At 43.2% G+C, this 27,798-nt stretch overlaps 1 protein-coding gene across 2 annotated transcripts in view; it reads left to right on the top strand.

Annotated features, from left to right (window-relative positions):
* Myof (myoferlin) overlaps positions 1–27,798 on the top strand; it is a 144,822-nt gene that overhangs the window by 93,785 nt on the left and 23,239 nt on the right. For both annotated transcript variants that reach the window (XM_038323629.1, XM_038323623.1), the window contains 14 exons: positions 861–966; positions 2,114–2,259; positions 6,318–6,491; positions 8,319–8,427; positions 10,411–10,488; positions 13,013–13,194; positions 13,288–13,446; positions 13,553–13,651; positions 14,611–14,772; positions 16,171–16,336; positions 19,701–19,777; positions 23,899–23,910; positions 25,687–25,785; positions 27,337–27,462. In XM_038323629.1, the coding sequence (XP_038179557.1) occupies positions 861–966; positions 2,114–2,259; positions 6,318–6,491; positions 8,319–8,427; positions 10,411–10,488; positions 13,013–13,194; positions 13,288–13,446; positions 13,553–13,651; positions 14,611–14,772; positions 16,171–16,336; positions 19,701–19,777; positions 23,899–23,910; positions 25,687–25,785; positions 27,337–27,462 (1,695 nt within the window). The remainder of the gene's footprint in view (positions 1–860; positions 967–2,113; positions 2,260–6,317; positions 6,492–8,318; positions 8,428–10,410; positions 10,489–13,012; positions 13,195–13,287; positions 13,447–13,552; positions 13,652–14,610; positions 14,773–16,170; positions 16,337–19,700; positions 19,778–23,898; positions 23,911–25,686; positions 25,786–27,336; positions 27,463–27,798) is intronic.

The following is a 27,798-nucleotide window of genomic DNA, read 5'->3' as shown; positions in this document are numbered from 1 at the left end:
CTGAACACATGTGTCTCAATGCTTGATCTGTTCTGTTCTATTTTTTTTTCTAAATAAACTTGAGTGTCACCATCTAATAGAATTAAATGAGACAATATGAAATTGCTAATGTTTGATCATTTTGGTTTACACAACTAAGAATTTCACATGGTTCAACTTAAAGCTATTCTTTAATAATGGAAATAAGAAGGTACTGGAGACAAGTAATTTTCATGTAGCATTTGTATGTGTTGCATGAATAATAAAAACCCAGAGACAGATATTGGGGTTCGACCTGAAGATCAGAGAAGCAAAGCAGTCAAGCCACTAGAGAGATCTTACTTCTTCCAAGGCTCAGACAAACGGGCGATCCTGCAATGGTCTCCACCAACCTCAGACTCCACACTCTACTGAGTCCCTGTCTCTTCCTCTTTATATTTCTTTCTCCGCTCAGTCATATTGCTCCTGTCTCCACCTCCCTAGTGCTAGAATTAAAGGTGTCTATCCCAAGTGCTGAGATCACCTTTGTGTGAGCTCTGTTTCTCTTTTAGCCAGATTCAATCTTCTGTAGCCCAGGGTGGCCTTGAATTCATAAAGATCCATCTGCCTCTGTCTCCCAAGTCCTGGAATTAAAGCTGTGTGCCACCACTCCCTGGCCTGTACGGCTGACTAATAAGACTGCTTTGCCCTCTGATCTTTAGGCAAGCTTTATTAAAATACAAATAATATACCACTATATGTATATAAGTAAAGATCACAGTTTTCTGAATAAAATGGATCTGGAAGACGTTATCTATAAAGACATGCACATTCTGTAGTTAAGTATCATGGAAGTTTCCTCATCTTTGGATCTTATTCACCCCTGTCTGTCTGTATCTTAGAATGGAGATAAGGCAGCATCACCCAGCGAGCTGACTTGCCCTCCAGGTTGGGAGTGGGAAGATGACGCATGGACGTATGACATAAATCGAGCAGTGGATGAGAAAGGTAACATATATCCGTTAGCCCGAGTGTGAGTCAGCAGAAAGGCCTTGGTTAACTAGAGCAAAGGCTCCACGGGAGGAAGGGCCCTTCCCCGCTGGCCTAGGACAGTTAGGTCATGTGGTGTTATCCATGGCTATTCAAATGAGTATCTGACTCCCAAACAAATAGATAGACAGATGCTGGGTGAGAAGATGTTCGAAGTGGAAAATGGAGGTGATGGGGCCAACCAGCTGGACTCTAGGATACTTAGGAATCCAGAGTTAGAGTATAGGAGAGATCTAGAGCTTGGATTTTCTCTTTCCTAATCACACTTTATAATCTCCCTGGGCTAATCAAACTTAGAGGTCCTATAACTCAGACAGGAGAATGGCAAATGTCTTGTAAGTCATCCCAGCAGCGGACGTGTGATTGACATATATCTCTATGTCTCTCTACAAATAGCCAGGCCAGATGAACTTACCACTTGGAACTAGCAGGGGAAGAGCGTAATTGGTTCTTTCCTCTAAGAGGTGATAAAGCATGGGCAGAGTAGGATTGATGCCTAAGACTCCAAATGGATGGGCAATTCTTCATTGACTGTGATTGATTGTGATATATAATAATACATCTTATCATAATGGCATTTATTGAGCAATAACTGTGTACCCACCACATAGTTATGTGCCTTTTACCATTAAGGTCGTCATGTTGGAACACAGACAGGTTTACCAACTTGCAGGAAATGCTAGTGAAGGTCTAGAAATGTAGTCGGGTAGCAGAGTTCTTACCTGGTATTCACAGGGCTCTAGGTTCAATCCCAAAGGAACAGAAAGGTTGAGTATCTCTTACCCAAAATCCTGGGCCCAGAGGAAGTGGTTTTTGGTTTGAGAAATATTTAGATTTTGGAATATTAGTACACACATATGCATATGCATACATACACACATAATGCATATATACATATACATACTTTTACATTTGTGGCCTGATGGCACCCAAAGCTTCGGCATGGCACACTTCATCTTCTCAGATTAAGCCTATTCAACCCTGTGACAGTCATAACAGCAGAACATCTGTGAGCAGAGAAAGGAGCTATCCATTTCCGAGCAAGCTATTTGCTGGCCAAGCTGTGGCTTCTCTATCAAGTAACTATTCTCAAATTCTGTTACAGGCTGGGAGTATGGAATTACCATTCCTCCTGATAATAAGCCCAAGTCCTGGGTTGCAGCAGAGAAAATGTATCACACTCACAGACGGCGGAGACTGGTCCGAAAACGCAAGAAAGATTTGACCCAAACAGCTTCGAGTACTGCAAGGGTAAGAGAAATAGGAGGGGGCCGTGCTGGGTGTTCTGCTTGCCACATGTGCAGTCCAGCTGCACGGCTGTTTCTGCACAGCCGTTCGCAAATCAAGGATCTGATGCTAAGATTCAGGGCTCTGGAAGTGTGCCCTGCTCACCTGATATGTCAGAAATATCACTCCAGCCTGCTTACTGAGTAACTCTGGGGACAGAGCAGCAGCGAGCGATCTGTGCTTCCACAAGCCCCCCCCCCCCGCCCCATGACGCTGAGGCAGAGTGGATGAGGCCTTTAGAAGGGTAGAAAAGGACTCTGAGGTTATGCTGGCAGGATAAGACAGGAGTGTCGAAACCTCATGACCTAGAACGAGACCCAGAATCCAAATCCCGACTCTACAGTCTTTCTCATTTGTGAAATGGGAACCATCTGTCTTAGGTAGGGTTTTCTCTTGCTGTGATGAATTAATATTTCAGTTCACATGTCCTGACCACAGTCCATCATGAAGGAAAGCTTTCGCTGCCTGAGGGGCCAGCCTCCAGCAGCACAGAAGTCGAAGGAAATGCACAGACTCGGCGTGCTATGACTTTTTTATCTGAGGGGTAAGGGGAAAGCCACGCAGGCGCTCTGGATAGCTTCCTTCTTCTGTAGTCTTCATTCTCTTCTCTTCTCTCTATCCAGAAATGTCCCTTCTGTCTCTCTTGACGTTTTCCTCCTAACTCAATTTGTATTCTCCCTAGTCTCTCATTCTTGATGTTTTCCTTCTAATTCTATCTTTATTCTTATTCTCTTTCTTTGTTTTTCCTTATATGCCCCCACAAAATCTTTCAAGCTATATAACAATTACAATGTAGTTACATTCTGTTTTTCAAGTGAATGATTACAATGAAAGCAAGTATAAAACATGCTTTTTATTTTCTTTAAATGATTTAACATTTTATGTATTACAGGTAAAAAAACAAATTATCATCAAGAACCCACGTACGTTCATACCCAAGCAACTTGTTATAGATTAACAGAGTATAAACAAGCACGGTATTCTTATCAGTCAGTTCTATTACTGGCAGGCTGCGTTTTGTGGTTACAAAGAAAGGACCAATTACTTTATTACTTATCTTGAAAGATGATCTTACAAGGACTCTTAAAGGAATTGCAAGCCTAAACTTCTATGCATGAAAAACAATCAGTCAGCTCTACTTTAAATCTTTAGCCTGCATACCTGCTCATCAGTAGTTTTTATATCAGGAGATTGAGGACAGAAATGGGTACAAGAAATTAATCATCATCTTTGATCACCAACCAATTCTTACAAGGAAAGTACATCAGCTAGTAATAATTGGGCTGCATTGTTTTCTGATCCCTAACTTCAGAGCTATTATCAAAATACCTTAATCTAACCCGAGGCTTTGTCTCAGCTATGATGCACTTCCAAACCTGTGAACACATCTCCCAGCATTAAGATGAAAAGAGTTTAAGCTAACTGGGCTACCAGGACTCAGCTGTTTTTCTTAATCACTATCCTAAGGCGCAGTCTATAGGGCTCCTCAATAGAAACTCATGTGTTCTAGCTGCGTGACACTTCCTTGTTTTATTTTTTAGCCTCTGCTTTATCAGAGGCAGGGCAGCATTTTATCCTACCTTTACCTATGTTAATCCTATGTTAATTTTCCCACCAAAATAACCTCTATATAATCCCTTACAATATTTATTTAAAGCTTCAATCAAAATTCAATTTAAACTCACAGTAGGTTTTGGTTGTTGTTGTTGTAGTAGTTGTTTTGTGGGTTTTTGGTTGGTTTTTTGGGTTTTTTTTTTTTTTGGTTTTTTCAAAACAAGGTTTCTCTCTAGCTTTGGAGCCTGTCCTGGAACTTACTCTGTAGACCAGGCTGGCCTAGAACTCAAAGAGATATGCCTGTCTCTGCCTCCATGTGCTGGGATTAGAAGTGTGTGCCACCACAGCCTGACCTAACACTATTATTGTATAAAATCATTGCTTCGGTTATACAGTACAGCTTAGGAGGAAATCATTTTCATAATAACCCACAGGTAAAAAATACCCAGTAGATCGGGATGTTTCCATGAGATAAGCACACTACATTTCAGGCAGAGGGGATCTCCCCACCCCCATTCACACCATGCCAGACACCAGAGAAAGATGGCAGCAGCAGACATGTGAGGGCACAGCAGAAGCAAAAGGCACTCTGGGTCTGCGGTCTTGGGGCCTTGCCTATCTGAGATTTATCATCATCATCCTGATGGGCATCTGATGGGCATCTGCCATCCTGATGTCAACTGCCATATACAGCTCCTCTGACATGGCCACTGGCAAGAAGTCAAGAGACTGGAGGCAGGAACTGATACAGAGGCCATGGAGGAATGCTTCTTACTGGCTTGCTCTTCATGGCTTGCTCAGCCTGCTTTCTTATAGCCCAGAACTACATACCCAGAGGTGGCACCATCCACAGCAAGCTGGGCCTTCCCATGTCAGTCATCAATCAAGAAAACTCCCTCCAGGCCTGCCCATAGGCCAACCTGGTAGAGGCATTTTTTTTTCATTTGCGTTCCTTCTTCCTAAATAACTCTAGCTTGTATCTAAATGACATAAAACTACCCATACCCTGATGTGGGAGAGTCTTCTGTTTGTGTTGATTTCATTGGTTAATAACAAAACTGTCTTAGCCCATTTGATAGGCCAGCCTTAGGTGGGTGGAGTAGACAGAACAGAATGCTGGGAAGAAGGGAAGTTAGTGAATAGCCATGCCTCTCCTCTCTGAGACAGTTGCTATGAAGCCAGCCACCAGGTCAGACATGCTGAATCCTTCTCGGTAAGACACCACCTCGTGGTGCTACACAGATTACTAAATATGGGTTAAAGCAAAATGTGAGAGTTAACTAATAAGAGGCTGAAACTAATGGGCCAGGTAGTATTTAAATGAATACAGTTTGTGTGTTGTTATTTCCGGGGCTAAGCTAGCTATGCGGGGGCTAAGCTAGCTATGCGGGAGCTGGGTGGCGGGACGCAGCACGCCTGCTTCCTTCTTACTACAATACCCTAACTTAATTAAGGTATTACAAGGCTTTAAGCTGCATAGTAAATTAAGTGGGATGGTAATATGAAATTAATACCAAATGGTATGTTTTGCTTGTCATTTAGAACATCCAGCACACATATGCATCATGCATAAGCTGTAAGGTCTGGGATGTTGCTCATTCCACAGATGGAGTTCATAGCCATGCAATAGACTTGTTGTAGATCATATCTTCAGAAGGTGGCAGAGATGACCTTTGAAGCCAGCTTAGACTAATACTAACCAGGAATTCTTCCTATTGCTCTGAAGGCTCAACTCTAGCAGGTGCTGGGAAGTCACATTTTATTCAATGATGATCTTCCTGGAAAGGAGAATAATTTCACCATCTTGGTGTCTACCTTGCTTAGCAGCCTGCTTCCGGGACAGGGTGTGCTAGAACAGGTGTCTCTTAAACCAACATTGTCCCGACCTGACTGGGTGAGAAATTTCTAGACATGCTTCACTTTCTCTTTCCACACAAGCACCAACATCTTTTTCTTCAGTCTTACTTCAGCTTTGAGGACAATTTCTCAGAATAGACCATGTGCACATAAATCATGGTTAACTTAAGAGTACTGTATTGGGTTAATAGTTACCACAGAAATAACATACTCTGATCTATCACATCATTACTAACTAAGCAGCTTTTGGCATGAACAAGACATTTAATTTCTAAGGGGTGATACATTTGACCCCACATATAAAATGCAGATAGTAATTCTTTCCAAAAACATCACATTGCATGTTCTTATGAGCTTATTCTGGGAAAGCACCCACTCTCACACACTTCCATGTTCAAATGGTTGCTATTGTTGCCTTCCTGTATCCTACAGTCCTCCAGCTCTGCCAAGTCAGAACTCCCATCTCTTCTCTCTTAGCTGTACCCCTGTTCTCATGTAGTACTTGACAGAGTGGATATTTGTGACTACATATTGTCCATTGACCTAATGATCTGCTTTATCAATATGAGGAAGAGTATTGTTTCTCCTTAAAAGTTCTGCTTCTATTTTAGGCCATGGAAGAGTTTGAAGACCGGGAGGGCTGGGAATATGCTTCGCTGATTGGCTGGAAATTCCACTGGAAACAGCGCAGTTCAGACACCTTTCGCCGCAGACGCTGGAGGAGAAAAATGGCTCCTTCCGAAACACACGGTGCTGCTGCCATCTTTAAACTTGAAGGTGCCCTTGTAAGTAACCAGAAGTCAAAGCGTGGATAATACTGGTGCAGAGGAAATGTGTGAGTCAGCTAGAAAGCATAGACAACTCCAGAGAGGCCCCTGAATCCTCAGTGCTGCGTGGTTGTGAAGAAGTTGGGGGAAAGGTGTATGCCCTGAGTGCCCAATGACTCCCATCTTAGGAAGAAAGCCCTACTGCATGAGAGGACCTCAGAACAGTACTGAAGGCACATCTAGTTCTCCCAGGACTTCCCAAGTATGTCTGCCAGGGCCCTGATTTCAGGAAATATCCAGTAACTGTGTAGGCACAGATGGCTTGGAAATTGTTGCTATTTAACAGACCGAACGAGCTGAATACACTCAGAGGGGAAGAAAAGCAGAAGGGTGGCTCACAAAACTAAAAGATGACTCAGGTGACAGTAAAGGAAGATGATGAGGTGGGTGGTGCAGGTCAATAGAGGGAATGAATAAAACCAGCAATGGGTGATCTGTGCAGCATGGTGGCCAAGATCCAGTTCCATGGATTGGGGAGAAGGCCCCATAGTTAAGAACATTTTCTGTGCAAACCTAAGGGCCTGAGTTTAGAAACTTAGTACCCATGTCCAAAAGGCTGGGTGTTTGTGGCAGGGGCTGACTCTCATCCCAGCACTGAGGAGTGGGGAAATGGCAGCAAAGGAAAGCAGGACGGTCACTGGGGCTCATGAGCCCCAGTTCAACAAGAAAGACCCTGTCTTCAGGGAATGAGAAAGTGAGTAATAGAACAGGGCACCTGATACCCTTCTCTGACCACACATACAATTGTGCATGGATATACACATAGGTACATACACATGCCACTCACACAGAGACACAGGAAGGAAGGGAGGGGCAGGGAGGAGAAGGACCATTTCTAGGTGTAGTCTGTTTTCTCCTCTGCACTCTGACTGTACCACTCTCTGCTGTTCTTTGTCTTCCTCCTCCTAGCCTTGGAGGGCTTCCACTATCTCCCTACTCTTTCAACAGCAGGGTTTGGTAAACCTGGACTTGAGGCTGAAGGATTGGCTTTCACCTCCTGCTCTGCTACCTTCTAGTGAGGTGACTCTGAAGAAGTCACTCTCTGTCTTGGGTGTTACCTTGGGAAATGAAGTGGTTGGTGATAAAATCTCTCCTAAAAACTACTGTTGCAGCTGCTTGCTAATCTCACCTCTTGACTTGCTTGTTTTTAGGTTGTAGTGATAATGATAATGGTAATGATGATGATGGATAGTGGTGATGATGATGATGGTGATGATGATGAAGATGTGGTGATGATGATGGATGATGGTGATGATGATGATGGTGATGATGGTGGATGATGGTGATGATGATGAAGATGTAATGATGATAATGGTGATGATGATGGATGATGGTGATGATGATGAAGATGTAATGATAATGGTGATGATAATGGTGATGATTATGGTGAGAATGATGATGGTGGTAATGATGGTGGTAATGATGATGATGGTGATGATGATGATGGTGATGACAATGATGATGATGGTGATGACGACGATGCTGATGGTGATGATGATGATGGTGATGACGACGATGCTGATGGTGATGACGACGATGATGATGGTGATGATGGTGATGGTGATGACGATGATGATGATGGTGATGATGGTGATGGTGATGACAATGATGATGATGGTGATGATTGTGATGGTGATGACGATGATGATGATTGTGATGGTGATGAAGATGATGATGATGGTGATGATGATGATGGTGTTGACAACCATGATGATGGTGGTGATGGTAATAGTGATTGATGATGGTGACAATGATGATAATGGCAATGGCTTCCTTCTACTTTAGGGGGCAGACACCACAGAGGATGGAGATGAGAAGAGCTCGGAAAAGCAGAAACACAGTGCCACCACTGTGTTTGGAGCAAACACACCCATTGTTTCCTGTAATTTTGACAGTAAGTTTTACAGACTACTGTAAGTTCTGCATCTTTCATTTTCATTGAGAAAACTCTTCAGATCATCAAATATGATAAAATCTCAGATGAAAGTGACTTTCTAGTTCTTCACTTAATGAAACACAGTCTGAAAAACTATATTATATTTGGGATGAAGAATGATCAAATCACTGATTTTAATGTCTGTCTAAAATACTCATTCCAGCTAGAAAAAGCCTAAATTATTATCTTAATTACAGAAAAAAGGGCTAAAGTTTTAAGGGAAGTCTATTCTCAATGCCAGTCTTCAAGAATCTCAGGATGTTATTAATAATAGCAATGTTTACATAGGTCTTGATATGTACCAGATATTCGAGCATTCATGGGTTTGGAATTCAGACATTCAGTCGATACTCTGCTACCCCTCAAACTGTGTGTGTGTGTGTGTGTGTGTGTGTGTGTGTGTGGTAATAGTAGTTGTAGTAGGTGGTGCTGCTTGTTCGTTCCTGGCTGCCCAGACCCAAAATAATCACACAGAAACTATGTTAATTTAAACACTGCTTGGCCTAATAGCATTGGCTTCTTAAGTAACTCTTACATCTTAAATTAACCTATTTCTATTGATCTATATATTGCCACTAGCCTGTGGCTTACCGGTGCTGACATGTTACTCCTTTGGCAGCTACTGGAATCTACCTTCCTTTTTCCTCTATCTCTGCTTCGAATTCCCACCTTGCTCTATTCTGCACTGCCAAAGGCCCAAAGTAGCTTCTTTATTAAACAATCGTAAGAAAATATATTCACAGCATACAGAGGAGAATCCCACATCATGTGTGTGTGTGCATATGCATGAATGTGTGTATATGTCTGTGTGTATGTGTGTGTACATGCATGCGTGTGTCTGTGTGTGCATGTATTAATAAAAGAAGTTTGAAAAAATTTTAAAAGTCAAAGAAATGTTCAGCAGAAAATTATCACAGACCTTGGTCTAACATAGCACCGAGGCCTTGCTCAGTGGTTGCTAGAGACCCAGGCTCATTGGATAGTCTGTGATGAACAGCTGTGCTCTAAATCCAGGAAGTTCATAGTGGGATCAGTGTTCTCCCAGTGACCATATTGGCATCGGGACTGTTACAGCAGTTACTTGTTTGATTTTATTTTATCTTTAGAGGAGGGTTTCTGTATATAATCCAGGCTGCCTCTGCCTCTTGTTTGCTGGGATTACAAGTGTGCAGCACCACACCTGATATATAGTAGTTTAAATACACTCCTATTACACTCTCCCTTCCTCTTAACCACACTAGATCCACTCTAAGACTCCCAGCCAACCCTGCTTATAAACTGTCTAGTATTATACATGCATACATGTGGTGAAGTTTAATTTATAATTTATAAATTAGACACAGTAACCAGTAAGTAGCAGTAACATGATAGATATGAAATGTATTAAAATGCACTATAATAATGTGCCAGTATCACCACTCTTACGTTGTGGGCTTTTATTAAATAAATAAGGGCTATCTGCCATAAGCCCTATAGTGTGACTACATCAGTCAGTCTGAAAACTGAGATAAGTAACAACTGAGTGGCTAACACGCAGGCAGCATGTACAGCATGGATACACTGGACAGAGGCATGACCCACATCCCAAGTGAGATAGAGCTGGATACTTTGAGATGTTCACACTACAGAGCTTGCAGTATGAAACTTGTGAATTATTTATTTCTGGACTATTCCACTGTTTGCATTGGAATTTATACAAACATTCTTATGTTTGTGACCTGAGATTGACTCTGGGCAACTGAAATACAGGAAGCAAAACCATGGATAAGAGGACCACTGTAAGTTTTCTTGTATAAGAAGCCACTGTGTTGGGAAAATTTGTGCTCTCTGCTATGGGGAAATGGACAAGCGGCCCATGAGCCTGAAACACAGATCACCTCCAAACATTCCAGAAAATTCTTGTTGATGGTGTACTATTTCTTGTCAATCTCTTCTTTTCAGGAGTCTACGTCTACCACCTGCGCTGCTACATTTACCAAGCTAGGAATCTCATGGCTTTGGACAAAGACAGCTTTTCAGGTGATGGGGAAATCCTTAATATACTATATCATGGCAGGCTAGCTTGACTCGACTGCCTATCAAGTGGGTTTGTGTTTTGTTTTGTTCTCATTTCATACAAGAAACCCCTCTTCATAGAGAAGCTACTTTGAAGTATACTTGGACTATACTTGAAGAAAATGACCCGATGGTTTCTAAAGGAGTTACCAACTGCCTTAGGAACTGTTTCTGAATACTAGAATACACAGAAGACATGTGGCCCTTGGACACTAAGGATCACTTAAAATTGAGCCATGAAGTGTCACAAAGAGCATCTTCTGTGTTCCCCTCGTGTGCATGGCTGCACTTTAAACCTGGGTCCTGGGCTGTTTGGTGAACTCGAATTCTTTATACTTTTTGCTTATATTCTCGAGATGATAAAAAAAAAATCACACAGTTAACTCCTTAACCCACAGCAACTGACTGTGAACCATATGTTGTATATTTTCTGCCTCCTCTGCTGTTTACCCCCCCCCCCACTATCACCCCATCCCGACCCTAGCCACCCTCTAGCACTGTGTAACTATGAGACTTCAACGTCCTCATATTGGTGCCCAGGTAGTTTTGGCTTTGCTCCTTCCTCCAAAAGTGCAGTGAGTGCAGGAACCATGCCTGGTTCTTGTTTGGAAACAACTCTTGAAACACTCACCTAATGCTATCATGTACTTGTGTCAATTCTGAACTGAGTCTCGGCACTCCCCTTGCTCAGCATTTGCGAATTATTTCCTTCCCTAATACATTAGACCAAATTATCTGGGTTTGATCTATAAATTAGATCCCGTTCTTTAAATCAGATCAAGATTATCCTGTGGAGCAAAGCTTCAAAAATGTTTTAAAGAAACTTTCAAATAGTATCCACCAGGGGGCACTCCTTTACTGTAGATCCAATTGGAATTTTTAGAAAAATCTTTACTGATGTTTGCATAAAACTTCAAGCCCAGTTTTTAGGGTTGAAGACACAAGATTTATCAATGGGGCAAAATAAAAAAGTTCTATTCATGTGATGGTGTAGACATTATTTTATTGCTGGAATAAGTCACCCCTCTGGGAAACTGAAATGATTTAGTGTTACTTACCATGTAGAACCCAGAATAATTCTTGGTATATAAGATTGGAAGCAATTTTCTGCTGTTACAAGCTGTAGATTCTGAGAGCAGCTGAGCCTTTCTTATTTACTGCTGTTTTCGTAAAACCTGGCACTCTGGGTGGTGGTGATGCACACCTTTAATCCCAGCGCTCGGGAGGCAGAGGCAGGCAGATCTCAAGTTCAAGGCCAGCCTAGTTTCCAGAGTGAGTTCCAGGTTAGACTCCAAAGCTATACAGAGAAACCACATCTCAAAAAACCAAAGAAGCAAAACAAAAATAAAAAACCTGACTCACATTATCGAGTGCCTGGTTTATATCCACAAAAACAGCTGACCTGAGCTAGTGGGAGCTCACTGACTCTAGACTGATAGCAGGGGAAACTGCATAGGACCAAACTAGGTCCACTAAATGTGGAGGGGGGCAGTTGTGAGACTTGGGCAGTCTGTGGGGCCACTGGTAGTGGAACCAGGATTTATCCCAAGCGCTTGAACTGGCATCTAGGAGCACATTCTCTTTGGAGGGAGACCTTGTTGAGCCTAGATATAGGGGGAGGACCTTGGTCTTGCCTTGAAGTGAAATGTCAGACTTTGTTGATTCCCCATGGGAAGCCTTATCCTTTCTTAGGAGTGGATGGGCAGGGTGGAGGGAAGGGTGGAGTAGGAAAAAGGGAAGGAGTAGGAATGGAGATAGCTATGTAAAATGAGAGAAGATTGTATTTAAAAATATCTTTAAAAAATTATGGCCTCAAAAAGAAAGAAAGAAAGAAAGAAAGAAAGAAAGAAAGAAAGAAAGAAAGAAAGAAGCAAGCAAGCCCCATCCCTCAAATATAAATCTTTCTAAATAGATAACAGTAGAAGCAAAAGGATGAAATAAACTGGTATTTATCAACTTACTAAAACAGCAGAAAGAAAAACATAAAAATAACTGGTGTTTATCAGCGGTGTGGCTAACAGGCTGTGTCCTAAGCAGCCCATGTTCTTCACACCATCTCATCTTCTGTCCACTGGGGACAAAGGAAGGAACCAAAGTTTAAATATTTAGGAATATTAAATACTTAGGAAGATCAAATATTTTTTCTCCCGAGGTCATGGGGATAGGGATGACACCATATGCACCTAGTTGCAAAGCTTATACTCTAGATTACACCTGTGAAAGACTGTGTGCCTGACCTGATTAGCCTAGCTGGGCATGAGTACACTCCAGAGAGACACCCCTTTGCACACACCAGGGTCTCCCTTTAGGTGCTTCTCACTCACCACGATACCTTCCTCTGTGAGGCCCAGCGTTCTAGAGTCCTTGTCTTAATGGGTGGTGAAAGCCTATGACCACCAGGTGCAGAAGAAAGGCCGTGGGAAGAAATGGGCTGTCCTGGAGAGGCAGACTTCGCCATGACTCTATTGTTGTCTTTCTCTGTCCGTAGATCCATATGCTCATGTCTCCTTTCTCCATCGAAGCAAAACCACGGAGATCATCCACTCCACCCTGAATCCCACCTGGGATCAAACGATTATATTTGATGAGGTGGAAATCTTTGGGGAACCCCAAACAGTTCTACAGAACCCACCCAAAGTTATCATAGAACTTTTTGACAATGACCAAGTGGTAGGTAATATGAAATTTTAGGATGACCTGGGGACATGGTGGAAGTCCTAAGGGTTCTTTGATCAGGAGTTTGAATGTGGTTTCCTTCTGTAGGGGAAAGATGAATTTTTAGGTCGAAGTATTTGCTCTCCTTTGGTGAAGCTAAACTCAGAAACAGATGTCACCCCTAAGCTTCTCTGGCATCCGGTCATGAATGGAGACAAGGCCTGTGGGGATGTCCTTGTGACAGCAGAGCTGATTCTGAGGAACAAGGTACATCTTTTTGTTCTCGCTCTTGTATTCCTTGAGCGACTTGAAGCATTTGGCACTCTTGGCTCTAGTGAAAAGGAAGTATTGACAGCCTATGCTTGTTCCACAGGATGGCTCCAACCTTCCTATTCTTCCCTCTCAACGAGCACCGAATTTATACATGGTCCCTCCAGGGATCCGGCCCGTGGTTCAGCTCATTGCTATTGAGGTATGTATTCTCACCAACTTTTACCTGATCAAACCAAAGGGTAGAACAAAGCAAGAACTGTTAATGTAGAGAATGGCACCAGCCTGCATGTCTATAAAATCTTCCCCCCAAAATAGAAATAGTTATAGAAAATTGAAATCTTAACAAAGCACCAAGAAGTAGATTTCTGAGATTTGGGGAGTTCACCAGAGAAAGAGAAGATGGCCCAAGAGAAAGTGCCTGTGGGAACAGAGAGAAGGGCCTGCAAGGGAGGCAGAGGCCAGGAATAGGGAAGCGTGTGGACAGTGGCAGCAGGAGAGATAATTAGGGCAGACACAGGCTAGTGGAGATAATGTGTCTGGATAGAGTGTCCTGATAAGGTGAGCGTTGTTAGTGCCTCTGTTTTGCTGGGGTGTTCTCGAAGACAGACATGGGAAGCTTCAAACAACAGCTACCAGTTTGGAATGCTTGCAAGTCACTTACCGGAGAAGAGGTTTATACATGATCCTCCAAATTGCCCCACAGTAGATCACAACGTGAGTCCTGTTTGCAGCAGACATACAGAGAAGCTGATTTTACATTACATTTACAGCTATGGGGCTCTTTTTATAGCTCTCAACAGAAGGAAAGGGTAGAACCACTTCCTCTGTTGTCCACAGGCTCCTGAAGATAACACTCCCTGGTATTTTAGAGAAATGTACGGAAGTCCATCTTAAAGACTGTCCTGGTGATTGAGTTTATTTCTGCTTATAAGTTTTATTATTCTTGTTTGGTAGTTTTGGTTTTTGTTTGTTTCTTTGTTTTTTGAGATGGGGTTTCTCTGTGTAGCTCTGGCTGTCCTGGAATTCATTCTATAGACCAGGCTAGCCTTGAACTCAGAGATCCACCTTCCTCTAGGTGTGTGCCACCACCACCAAAATTGATATGGTATTTTTAATATGTCAGGTTTCCTTCCCTCCTCTTTTAACTTGTTTTCTCAGATTCTAGCTTGGGGCTTAAGAAATATGAAAAACTACCAGATGGCTTCTGTCACATCCCCCAGTCTGGTGGTGGAATGTGGGGGAGAAAGAGTCGAATCGGTGGTGATCAAAAACCTTAAGAAGACACCCAACTTCCCAAGTTCGGTTCTCTTCATGAAAGTGGTACGTATGTAGACTGTGCAGGAGTTCACATGTGTCCATGTCTGAAATGTGAGTGTATACTCCCGTGTGTGTGTCCATATCTGAAGGATGAGTGTATACTCCGGTGTGTGTCCATATATGAAATGTGAGCATGTACTCCATGTGTGTCCATGCCTGGAGTGTGAGTGTATACTCACCAACAGTTGATTCATTTCCAGAGTCTGACAGACAGAAAACCTAGCCTTGTACTGAGCATGTCAGAGGCTCCCCCTCCTTAGGTTGTCTGTAGCCGGTTTCTGAAAGCTTCAAGCAGCTCCAGCCTTGGGGACATGCCTATGAACACCACTTGTTTCTCCAGTGAGTGTTTGATCTCAGTATAGGCCCTTAGTAGCCATGCTCTAATCTCATCCACAGCTCCGGCTCAGTGCGAGGCACAGCTATCACCCTCCCCTTCCCTTAGAAGGAGCGAAAAGGTTGACTAATGTATAACTAATGTATGGAGCGGACACAGCAAGTGAGTGGCCAGAGCTTGGGCTAGGGTCCTTCCACTCCCAGGTCCTTCTACTCCTGAGCCAGAAGTCTTTCCCTCTGGTGCTACAGAATGGACAACCTTATGGATGTGTAGAAGCAGAATCCCTAACTAGTCACCCCGAAGACACTCTGCCTATCCTTTCTGCTCTCTACCCTCCTCCCCTATCACTTCCAGTCTAGGACCTAGCTTTGAGTGAGAAGAGGCACTCAGGGATCTCCATCATCTATTCCAGTGAGGGCCATGACAGATATGCATCCAAACCACAATCAAGCTTCCAGGTCAGCCCATATTCTCCAATCAGGGCATGTCATCAAGGCCCCTGCATTCCAGGACAGTGAAGGCAAAATGAGCTTCTCCGTTTGGCTTTGAGCATCTTGCACTGAAGGATTCCCAGTCCGTTATTTCCCTTGAAAGTTCATCTGTGTCTCCACCATTCCTAAATCCTGCTTAAGCCCTGGCTAGCAGATAGCTAAAGTTCTGGACAGTTACTGTCACTGAAATAACCTCTCAGGAAGAAGATGGGGTCAGGAGGAGAATGGGGTCAGTGACAAAGACTCATTCCCCACCATGCTTGCGTCCTACACCCAAAGTGCTTCATGTATGGATTCCACGGCTCTCCTACTAATGATGAAGTACCTGGGCATCGAGGGTTAGAAAAGTTCCTAAGGTCATGCACTCTGTGACAGCAGAGGGAGGGTTGATCTCGCAGAGCCCAGCGAAAAGAGAATGCTCTAAGCTCTGAGCCCACTGCCGGGCACCGCAGTCACTGGAGGGCCTATGGAAGGTCCCTGGGTTATAGTCATAGGGCACAAAGAAGCTGGGCTGGTCCCTTGGGAGAATTGACAGCTATCCCTGCCAAAAATGGCATCTGTTTTTGTGATCCCTAGTTCTTGCCCAAAGAAGAACTGTACATGCCTCCACTGGTGATCAAAGTCATTGACCACAGGCAGTTTGGGCGGAAACCTGTGGTCGGCCAGTGCACCATTGACCACCTGGACCGCTTTCGCTGTGATCCGTATGAGGGAAAAGAGGATATTGTACCTCAACTAAAAGGTACGTCTATACATTACGTTTTTGAGCTTTTTACACCTAGTCAGACTGAATGTCTGCAAACCATATCCTCTGTCTAGATACTACAGAGGAAGAAAGTTGTGATTTCCAGGGAGCTAGGGAAATACAGATAGTCATGGGACAGCCAGTTTGAACTCTCGAACTACTTTGAGGGGCAGAATCCAGTGCTTTGCTCCTGCATAAACGCGGTATGTCTTTGGAGGGAATGTTGCCTGCTACATGAGCTTCCCTATTTGTCTTTGAGGAAGGATCCTGGAGATTCAGGGGGTACTGTCCCCACATCAGCAAAAGGGATTGAGACGTTCAGCCTCCAACAAATGGTTGTTGAACATTCGGAGATTCAGGGGGTACTGTCCCCACATCAGCAAAAGGGATTGAGATGTTCAGCCTCCAACAAATGGTTATTGAACATTCATAGAATGTCATTTATTGGTCTAATTGCTGGGGAGACCAAGGGACCAAAACAATCTTGTCCTCAAAGTCTAAGCATCCAACAAGGAAATGAATGTGTGCAAGTCAGTGCTGTAAATACTTTGATGTGGAGAAACGGGGCCTCCTATATGTGGACACTAGGATCCCATCCATGAGGATGATTTTTCGTTCTAAATGGCAGGGTTTTTCTTTATAGTTCACAGTGAACTTGGACTCTGTCATCTCCTTCCTCTCTGTCTCAAGTGCTAGGGTTACAGGTTTATTTTCCCTGGCCAACTCTAGGGAGGAGATTGCTATTCTGAGTTACTTTGTCCATGGGCCCGCTTCATTGACCCTTGACAAAGATGTCATGAGGTCATTTGAAAGCTACCCCATTGTTATCCACACAAGAAAACTTTAATGATTTACCTTAGGTTGTATAGTTAATATGCAAGTGATAGGGCAGGCTATAATATTTAACTTAGACTTCAATAACAAATAGGTAATGATACAGTGTTTTGCCCTTCTCCGTTCAATAGATCTTTTTTTTTAGTTTACTCCGTACTTAGTACTGTGTTAAGGGCTGGGAGCTTGGTCACTTGGTGTACAAGATCACAGACCCTTTGTCTTCATGAGTTTAGACCTCAGTCAAGGACTGGAAAATTCTATCCATTTTTCACTGAAAATTCTATTCAAGATATCTTCTGTTTAAGCAAATATACTACAAGTCAATCCTGGGTAAACTTCCAGAAGGCTTAGTATTGACATTACAGAGTCTCTAAAATCTATCTACAACAAGAAGAAATATATTAGGCACACTTGAACAAAACCTTACAAGTGTTTATCATATGCATTTATGTTTTGTATGTATTTATCAAATATATGTTTTATATGTATTTATCAAATATATATTATCACACACATATATATTTCTAAACATTTTGTGTTGAATAGATGATCCATAAACTGTCAACATTTTATTATAACAGTGAAGACTATTATAACCCTGGGTCTCATTTATCTGGCTAATAAATGCAGAGAAACCACTTTCCCAGGATCTTTTCTATTGGTTCAATGACAGGAAGTTCATTGGTCAAATACGTGAAAGTGTTAAGAAGATACAAATGCTATAGGCTGCCCTCTTCTCAGAATCGTGCAACATGGGCTGATGGTCAAAGATAGGCTGGGCCCCAAGGCTGAGGTCTCCTAGTTAGTGATGCTGTATAATAAAAATGATGTGCAAGCCGTGCTTTGGAGAGCCACAGAAGAGAAAAATCTGGTATTTTCTTAAATCTAGTAATAGAGTCAGGTCTGCAGAGTGGACCTTGGGTAGCCTGACCTGGAAGCACAGGCAGTGTTTTCTGCCCTGCCCCTCAGATTTGACTACTGGAGGATCGTGAAGTGGAGAACTGGTATGTAGGAAGAAATTTGCATGCAAAGGTATTCAAGCATCCTTGTCTATCTGGCTCTTGAGTCCTATGTGGTCTGCAGTTGCAGATGAGCTTATATTCGAAGTTTCTGGGCAACTTGTCTACCTGAGGGTACTAGGTGGATGGAAAACTCCACCTTAAAACAACTGGTATATCATAGATGTTCAGTAAATGTCCAGTTCCTTCCTCTATCTGAGTGTTTCTCTGACATTTATTGAGCGTTTGCTCTTCCCTGGGTTCTGGGGTGATTGATAACAAAGAAATCAGAGTCTAACAGAGCTAGTCTATGAACTTATTCCCATCTATCAAGGTTCAACTTGCAGCAACTAACCTTTCTCTTTCTTGCTACAGTTTAAGTTTTTTTCTTTAAAGTGGAGATTATAGCATATCTTAAGGATTAGCAAAGGGCCACATGAGATCATGTAAACAATTCGCTTAATTAGCCCAATGCAGGGAGCATGGTAACCCCTTCCCCAGAGTACCTTCCTTTCTGTTCATGTCCTATATGTCCAATGCCTGGATAGATAACCTTACCGGAAGGTCTTTTGACTTGGTGGAGTTTCTTCTGTCTGGATTTTGACCTAGGACCTCATGGGCTCTTCTTCAATTATTCAACAGCTATGTTCCTGTGACTCCACCCTGGGTATCAGGCTGGGCCTTAGGCACCTGCCTTTGACTGGGTGAGATAAACCCAGGGACTCTAGGGCCTGTTCCTAAGCCCCTGCTCTTAATCCTAAATCCAGAGTTGCATACATCTGGAAACTGCGTGTAAGATCACGGTATGGGCTTCTCCCTCTGTGTGCACTGGGAGAGCAAGGGCTGGCTGAACAGACAATAGCAGCATCTCACTGATGAAAGAAACACGTCCTGCTTTTTCTTCTCCCCTCTTCTCCCCTCCCCTTCCCTCCTCCTCTCTAATCACCTTCTCTGTCCTCTATCTTCCTCCACTCCTCTTCTGTGTTTCTCTATCCCATTTCCCAAGAAAACCAGGCTCTTTTAGACACAGGTTCGCCATCCTCGTGCCCACTCCTACAAAATCAGCACAATCTTTTTAACTAATTTTATTACAGTGTGCATGGGTGTGGTGCCTAGGAGAAAGGCAGAGGCCACTTGCAGGAGTCACTTCTTCTCTCCTTCCACTGTGAGAACCAAACTCAGGTCATCAGGCTTGGCATCAAACCCCTTGACCTGTGAGTTGCCTCTCTGCTCTCCAGCACAATTCTTTTTCAAGCACTTGTCATGGGTAGGAATTGTGTTAACTACCCAAAACCAAGAAAAAAAAAAACAGGCCCCATAGGCCCCTATAAAATGCCTAAAGCCTTACGCTATTCTGAGACAGTGATGAGGGTAGGGTCATCTCTACATTCAGGTAGGGTCCTCCCCTGGAGAGTCTCACTCAGGTTAACTCTCATCTGTTCGATAGCTGCTCAGCTTGACCATGAGGTAGAATGCTCTCCAGTATGTTGTCCTAAGCGTCCTGTATTATGAAGTTCTTTGCCTTGCAGCCTCCCTTATGTCTGCACCCCCATGTCGGGATGTCGTCATTGAAATAGAAGACACCAAACCATTATTGGCTTCTAAGGTAGGTTGTATGCCAGATGCCTAAGCAATGTGTGTACTTGGCCATTCAAGGTTATTAAAATAATGGTCATCAAACCAATTTACAAGGGCTGAATAGTAAGTAACAAGAGCTGAATCTTGTATTCATCCATAGACATTTATCAACCAGGCCTTCTTAAAATTTTTCTGTTTATAACCCTTTTTTATCTGAGAAGTTTTTACACAACCCCAGGTATAAAGGTATATAAAATAAGGTATACAAATAAAACATACACTAATAACTAATTATAAAATTTGTATAAATAATTCTTTACTAGACATAATTTTACCATTTGTCTAAAACAAAATCAAGTTCGTATTCTAATGAGATAGACGTGCTTATTCATTTTTACATAAAAAATTAAATCTCAGCTGGATATGTAATACTGCAGGACATAGAGCATCATTAACAATTTTCATGGTTGATTAGTATTTTGATTTTATAGTCATCAACGCTGAGACTCCACTTTGCATAAATGTGTAGTACTAATTCAAAATGGCAGAAGTATGTTTAGGGCCATTTCAGAAATGGTTGAAAATTCTGTCTGAAATCCAAGCCAAAATTCATTTAACTTTTTTTTTAAATGAAACTCAAATGGAAATCTTTAAAAGTTGAACATTCTAACTAATGCAACCCAAAGATATAGTAATTTGATACCTATATGGTAGAATATGGTAGGAAAAGAACATGTCCCTATTTTCCATAATTAAACCATTATGTTTCTATGAGAGCAGAAAGCTCGGTGTGTGTAAAAACACTGAGTGTACGCTGGTCTCGGACCTGAGCTGGGGGTTTCAGGAGATATCGCTGGTGTTGTGTGGTGTGACTACATGCACAATGCAGAAGTGCATGGGCTGTGGATTCAGAAGCAAGTGTACAATGGAGTCGCATAGTGCAGCATGGGTAAGCATGGCCAGAAGCACTTTGGACTCATTACACACTTTAGTTTTAGTTAAACTTAGTTGTCACATAGTCAGAAACCTCTCACTATTGTCAAATTTCTTGTGACACCCCTGCCCCCCCCCACCAGATCATAACCTACATTTTAAGAAGCTAGGGTGTGGACTAGCAGCTTCAGCCCCTACTAGTCAGTCACCTAGGATACTTAAAACATTATCCGTGTACATAATTCAAACACATGCATAAAGAACGGAGAACCGCTGGTAGGGGCAGCCCAAGTGATACCAAGTGTTAGGAGCTTCTAGAACAAATTGTAACATATAAAGCAATAGTGAGAACATGCATGTTAGGGTTTCCCCCCGTGTGATGCTGATTGTCATGGTTAGGAATGGCCCTATTTGTCAGTACATGAAACACCCTGGGTTTTTATATTCACTCTGTAAAAGGTTGGTGGGAATCCTTCCTCAGGATCCAGTCTGAAAACCATCCTAGCCACTTCTACAGGAAGGAACAAGAGAATTTCATCCCAGAGAGAAGAAAAAACCGAATAGCTCACTGTTTCTCTTGGCATTTAGAATAAACTTTCACAGCATGTTTTAATATGCACACTGGCTGGAAAATACACATGATTGCGCTTTAATGTGCTATGTCCATAAACGGCACCTTTTAAAAACTCACTTCTTCCCCGCTGCATTAAACTCACTAACAACTGGACTATGTTAAATAACGTCTTCACAGCCAGTACTGGAAGGCTGTGTTTGATTCTACTATGCGGCAATTCTCCACAATCACAGATGACAATATCAAATTCCCAGGCCACAGGGCAACATGACTATGTTCACTTATTGAGAATAACCCCAATTAGTATCAATAAGTATCAACTCTAGTTGCCTAGGGAGAAGTTATGTGCTTAAGACTTAAGATTCTCCATGGGGATATTCACAGCTACTCTGGGAAAAGGCAGTGTGAGACCCCACTCGATACTCTGCCTCCAGCTTACCACTAACCACTGCCAATCAATCCTGCCTGCATGCCTTCTGGGTATTGGGTCTTCCTCAGTACTATTGGGGAACAGGGAAAACAGTGTCAGTACTACACGCCAGTATTTCCACTCTTTTCTTGACAGTGCTCAGACTAGGTTACTCCAGCAACACACTGTGAAAGGTTCGTTTGCCTCAGCTTTTAACAGGGAGGAGCAGCAGGCCCAGAGACGGTTGAGTCAAGTCATTCCCGCTACACTATACATGACTATAATGGGCATACTCCCCTCACACCTAGTTGAGGTCCTCTGTGTTGATAGGAAAAGGTAAAATCTTCTCTGAACACCCACGTCCCTCTGTTTGTTACAGAGAGACATTACACCTCTCTGTAAAGTCTAATACGCAACGTTGAGATTTGGAAAAGCCAATGGCGAGCTTACTAATGTCCTTTATTACATGTATCACATGTACATGTAATGTGTATGTTATTACCACTAACTCAATTTAGATTTTGTATCTGGATGAATGAGTCTGTCTATGCTGCTGCTGAGGACTGGAGGCCGGAGACTGAGTCTTTCGTGACGGCATCATCCTTTATGATGTCTGTGGGAACTCTTAACAGATGAGCTTAGCGCTCTGTAAAGAAAAGCAGGAAGCGAGGATGGGGGGCATATTGTCCAGCCAGCACACACATCCCTTCATGGTCGTCTCAACAATTGCCTTCCAATTCCAGTGCTTAAGCAGTATGTCGACAGCACTCAGAAAAATGGCTTCTCCAAGGACAGTGCATGTATGTATAATAATATGTATGAGGCTTCATGGGACTGGGGAATCATGGTCAAAGGACTTGAATTCTTCCTGGGTTCTATTAGCAGATTTTGGAGTGAAAGGTGACCTTTAGACAATACCATCATGCTAGAGGGAAGACTGGCCCGTGCCATGTAATGTTTTGAATTGGATTTTCAAGTTCATTTATTTGATTGAAAAAAAAAAGAAAGTCGCATGAGTTGCTGTCCTTCCTTTTCTGCACGGGATAATGAGCAAGCAGAAGTGAAGGAACCCTCCCGGACTAGCACTGAAATTTAAAGTCAGCAACTTGTCGTGGATGCCTTTTCAACACGGCCTGTTCTTTACCCTCAATCAGTTCTGCATGACTTAAAATAAACACAAATGAACAGACTAAATACTTGGATTCAAGACACTGAGACTGTGAAAAGATTTTTTTTTAATTGCTCTCTCCAAAATCTCACTCCACCTGTGATTATTTAACCCTAATCTTGCTTTGGGATGGATCTAATAAGAAGAATTGATGCATCTCGTTCTCTCTGCCTCCCTTGGCAATTCTGTTTTAACAAGGGTCAGTTTAGATAGGAATTCTGAGGACCTGAAGAAGCCGGTGGCCCTCCCTACAGCAGCCACACAAGTGTGGTAGTGAGCAGTTGCTCTTACATCAGAAAGGAAGTTGGGATTTCAGGAAGGGGGACTGGGTAGCATTTTCTCAGACTGGCTCAGAGGGTGAGCTTAGGCAGAGTCCCAGCAAGTACCAGGAGGAAACTCAAAGTCTAACAAACTCCAGCTCTTTTCTTCTCTCACTCCTGGGCATGCCCTAACACCAGGGGCAAATTCTCCATGCAGGAATTCAAGTGGAAGGATTTGGCTAAAGAGAAACCTACCATCCTTGTATTAGAAGACTTTCTCATGTCAGGATTGCTGTGGTATTCTCACAGAGGCAGGAGTGGGGGGGGGGCCGGGGGACACAGGAAAGGCATCGACATAATGACCTGCGGTCATGCACACCTTGTGACAGGACAGCTCTTGAAGGGTTGAGAATGAGGTCACACTGGGGACATGCTTTTGGAGCTATGTGGAATGAGAGGCTGGGAGAAGGAAGATGAGTAGCTCCCTCCTGTGCACCCACCATGCTAGCCGACCACAGTATAGTCCAACTCCACTAAAAACACAACATGGGTCCATACCTCCAAGCATTCAAGTGCTGTGTGGAACTCCACAGTGTGTTTCCAGAGAATTCTAAGATACGTTCAGTGACGAGATGCTCTTGTCTGGATTAATTAGATGATCTGTTAAATGTTGATATTGTAAAGTATGCAGGAAAATAATGTTTTTCTCTCTCTCTTTCTTTAAACCTAATGTTCATGGGATCTTAAACCAAACATCCACGTGACCTGTGTATGATTTTCCTTACTACTGACCTCATATGTTCAGCTGTCAGAAAAGGTAACTATTGTACATATTTTTGCACATCTAAGACTCGTGGGGTCGGGGTGCTGCTCAGGAGGAGAGAGCTTGGCTTGACATGTGCAAGACATTTGGTTCAATGTTCAATACATGTATTTCCTGTCTACAACTGGTATGTAAAGTTTTTTTCCTAAGTTCAGGAATGGATTGATGATCTGCAAAGGGCAAATAACTCATTGTAACTACATACATGTGTGTGCACACATATGTATGAATATACATCTAAAGACATATAAAGGTACATGTGTATATAGGAATTTATATACATAAATCTGTAAGTACAAAAAAGAAACAGACTTTTTATGATTTCATTTGTATGGATATGTATGGTGTGTGGGTATGCACATGTATGTTCAGGTACTGAGGCAGGAGGATGATTAGTTTGGGGCCAGTTTGAACTCTGTATCAAGACCTTGTGCAAGAATGAAGGAGGGAAGAAAGGTAGGAAAGAAGGAAGGAAGGAAGGAAGGAAGGAAGGAAGGAAGGAAGGAAGGGAGGGAGGGAGGGAGGGAGGAAGGAAGGAAAGAAGGGAGGGAGGGAATGGGAAGGGAAAGGAAAGAAAGGAAAGGAAAGGAAAATGGAATGGAGGGAAGGAGAAATGGAGGTGGAAAGGGAAGAAGAGAAATAGAAAAAAAGAGATTAAGATCTATGCAGACACTCTGAATGCCTTATATACTATCTCTTCTGCCCAACCAAGAACCATCAAAACGAGGTTCGCAGGTCTGGCTGTAACTGAAGTCACCTGGGGGGCGACTATAATGAACACCCAGTTCTCAGCCCAGAATGACTGAATCAGAATCTTCAAGGATGGAGTTGGAGTCCCTAGTGTAAATGAACCATAATCCTCCCCACCTTTGTTTCACGTGAAATGTTTCAGAGTTTGCTTTCCTAGTGATCTTGTTTGACTTCCAAATCAACTCTAGAAGGCAGATGGAGCCGGTTGTTACTATCTTACTTGCTAGATGAAGAAACTGATGATCAGAGTTGCAGAATAAGTTGCCCAAGGCACTGTGGCTTGTAACCTAAGGGCTAGAGCTAGAACCAACTCACTTGACTCCTAGTTTAGAGAGCTTGGTATTACTGCTAACAGAGCTAAAGAAATGAGATCACAGAAAGCACATGTTGGAAATTCCATGCTAATTTATCTGTGGAGACAAATATTAACAGCAAAGAAACAAAGGGACATTAATAAATCATATGCATTAGATCTAAGAAAAACTCCTAATATAGATGTGGACATTGAAGCAAACACATTTCATTAGCACCTAGGGTGATAGATTGCTCAATGGATGCAGGGCTTGCTCACAAGCTCGGGGACTCAAGTTCTAGCCCCCAGCATATGCGTGAAAATGCAGAGTACGGTGGTGCACGCTTATATTCCAGCACTGGGGAAATGGAGACAGAGGGATGGCCAGCAAATCTAGCCCAATAGATGAGCCCCAGGCAATAAGAGAACCTGCTCACAGGAGGTGACAGCATTCATACAGTGTCACCTGAGGTTGTCCTCTGGCCTCCACACACATTCCTACACATGTGTGCATGCATGTATGCACCACACATGCAACCCCACATGCATGTCACTGGTGGAGGTCTACTTGAGCAGACTCATGAACATGCTGCTCACAGTGCATATGAACAGAAGCATGGAATCTCAGAGCAGTCAGTAATCTCTCATCTATTACACAGTGGTTTTCCTGTATGAATTAGAAATCCAGACTGTCAGTAAAGATGTTTTTCATTTTGCCATGGCTTTAGGAGGAAGAAATCATTGACTGGTGGAGTAAATTTTATGCTTCTTCGGGGGAGCATGAAAAATGTGGACAGTATATTCAGAAAGGCTATTCCAAACTCAAGGTACTTGGACCTATGTCTGTGGGTGGGGAAAAGCTAGTCCCAGCATGCATAAGGCCCTGGGTTTAAAAGGCCTCATGGTGGGTACTGATGGAGAGGGGCCAGGAGTGTCTCCTGAAGAGCCCTCTTGCAACAGGTTCACCTATGCCAAGTACCAGGACTTGAGGAAAGCTGCTGAGTTGTAGTTGCGTGACTGTCACTTTGGGGCTTGGGGGCATCTGGCAGAAGGCTAGGAATGGGTTGGTACCATACTAATTAGGCCAACAATTATCCAGAATTGTTTGGCTCAGGGAAACCCAGAAGTCACAGTGTCCTTGCAAAGCCATTGATCTCAGCATGCTTCATTTTGTCTTATGAACAGTGATCAGTTTTGCTAAACGAAAAGTTGATTCTGTTACATGTATATGCCCATGGGCACACATGTGCAGGAGGAAGCTGCAGAGCCAGGCAGGGGTGGCCATCTGGACTATTCTGTTCATACTCTGCTCTGAGTTTTCCAGTTCTCCGTTCAGTTGCTAACTCTGCCGGCTGCCAATCCATAGTCAGAGCAAGGTATAGGAGAAAAATAAAATTAAATGAGAAACATCTAGTTGTTAAAAATCATCCCTCTATCAAAGTAGAAGGACCTGTATCCTTGCTTGTTGATGCTGTGATATGTTTGTGTGGCTTAAGTAGCACCAGCACATAAGTGATCACATTGAAACCCGATGAGACTGAGCTGAGGGGACAGACTCCTGTTCCGCCTTCCTCTCCTCTCTGACTCCCTTCTTCCTCTCTCTCCTTCCAGTCCACCTTTATTGCTTGTCTTTTTAAAAATCAAGATATAATTGATATGCCATAAAGTGATCCTTCCACCAAGTTTCGATGTTGTGCACACCTGTGCAAAGCAGCACCCAGGGCAAGGGGAAGATCATTTCCACACACAGAGACTTCCTCTGTGCCCCCTTCAAGCCAGTCCCCGTGAGCGCAGCCCGCTGGTAAACCACTGATCTGGCTTCTACCATGTTACATTGGCTCTGCCTGCTTGTGTGCTCCATATAACTAGGATCACAACTTGTTACGTTCTGCATTTGGCTCCATTGGTCCCATACTCTGCTGCTGAGACTTACCATGTTGTTGTGGTATTAGGAGTTTTTCTCTTCTTGCTGACTAGTATTGGATTAGACTGGGCTGGGGGAGGGTCAGTCCCACACTCTATCTTACCTCCATCCCCCCCCCTCCATCCTCCCTCATTTTTCCCTTCCCACCCCCTCCACAGTTTGTTAACTCATTCTCCTGACACTGTGGGCATGCTTGAACCACAAGGACTTGTTTCTGTTTCTCTTTGGTAAATTCCTAGAATCACCATTTCTGGGCCATAGGATAGGTGGATGTTTAACTCCTTAAAGGAAGTGCAACATTTTCCCAAGAGGTTGTTCTATGCTGCCCCCCACCAGCAGAGTGAGTGTCCCATGTGTTCCCTTGCATCCTCCTGCCTTTTGGTACTCAGTCCTGTTGACTTGAGACTCCGCCTGTGTTTTAACGAGAAACTGAGACTCTGTTGCTGGTTTCTAGATCTATGATTGTGAGCTGGAGGATGTAGCTGACTTTGAGGGCCTGACCGATTTCTCAGATACCTTCAAGTTGTACAGAGGCAAGTCCGATGAGAACGAAGACCCGTCTGTGGTAGGAGAGTTCAAAGTGAGTCAAATACGTGTCTTCGTCCTGTTTCAAATTCATCTTCACTGCTTTTGTGGATCATGAAGGGACGATGTCTGCAGAAGAACAATATTGGATTAGACTGTCCTCTGCCCTCTGCTGGGAGGAAAAGCTGCCCACAGGAAAGGGGCAAAGGGGAGCCAGGGTGTGCTTTTTCCCTGCTTGGGTCAGCCAGGCTTGAATCCACCAGGGCTCTTTCCAAGGCCTACTTTCTCCTCTGTGCTTCTGCCCTCAGGGATTTTTAGCAGGATCATTATGGCAAGTTCCCAGGCCAAGTTCCTCACCACCTTTCTCCTTCCAACCAGTCTGCAGCCAAAT

This window comes from Arvicola amphibius, chromosome 1, assembly GCF_903992535.2.
Source record: "Arvicola amphibius chromosome 1, mArvAmp1.2, whole genome shotgun sequence".
NCBI classification, from domain to species: Eukaryota; Metazoa; Chordata; class Mammalia; order Rodentia; family Cricetidae; genus Arvicola; species Arvicola amphibius.
The sequence above is the reverse complement of the archived record's forward strand: the minus strand, read 5'-3'. Positions and strand labels throughout refer to the sequence as shown.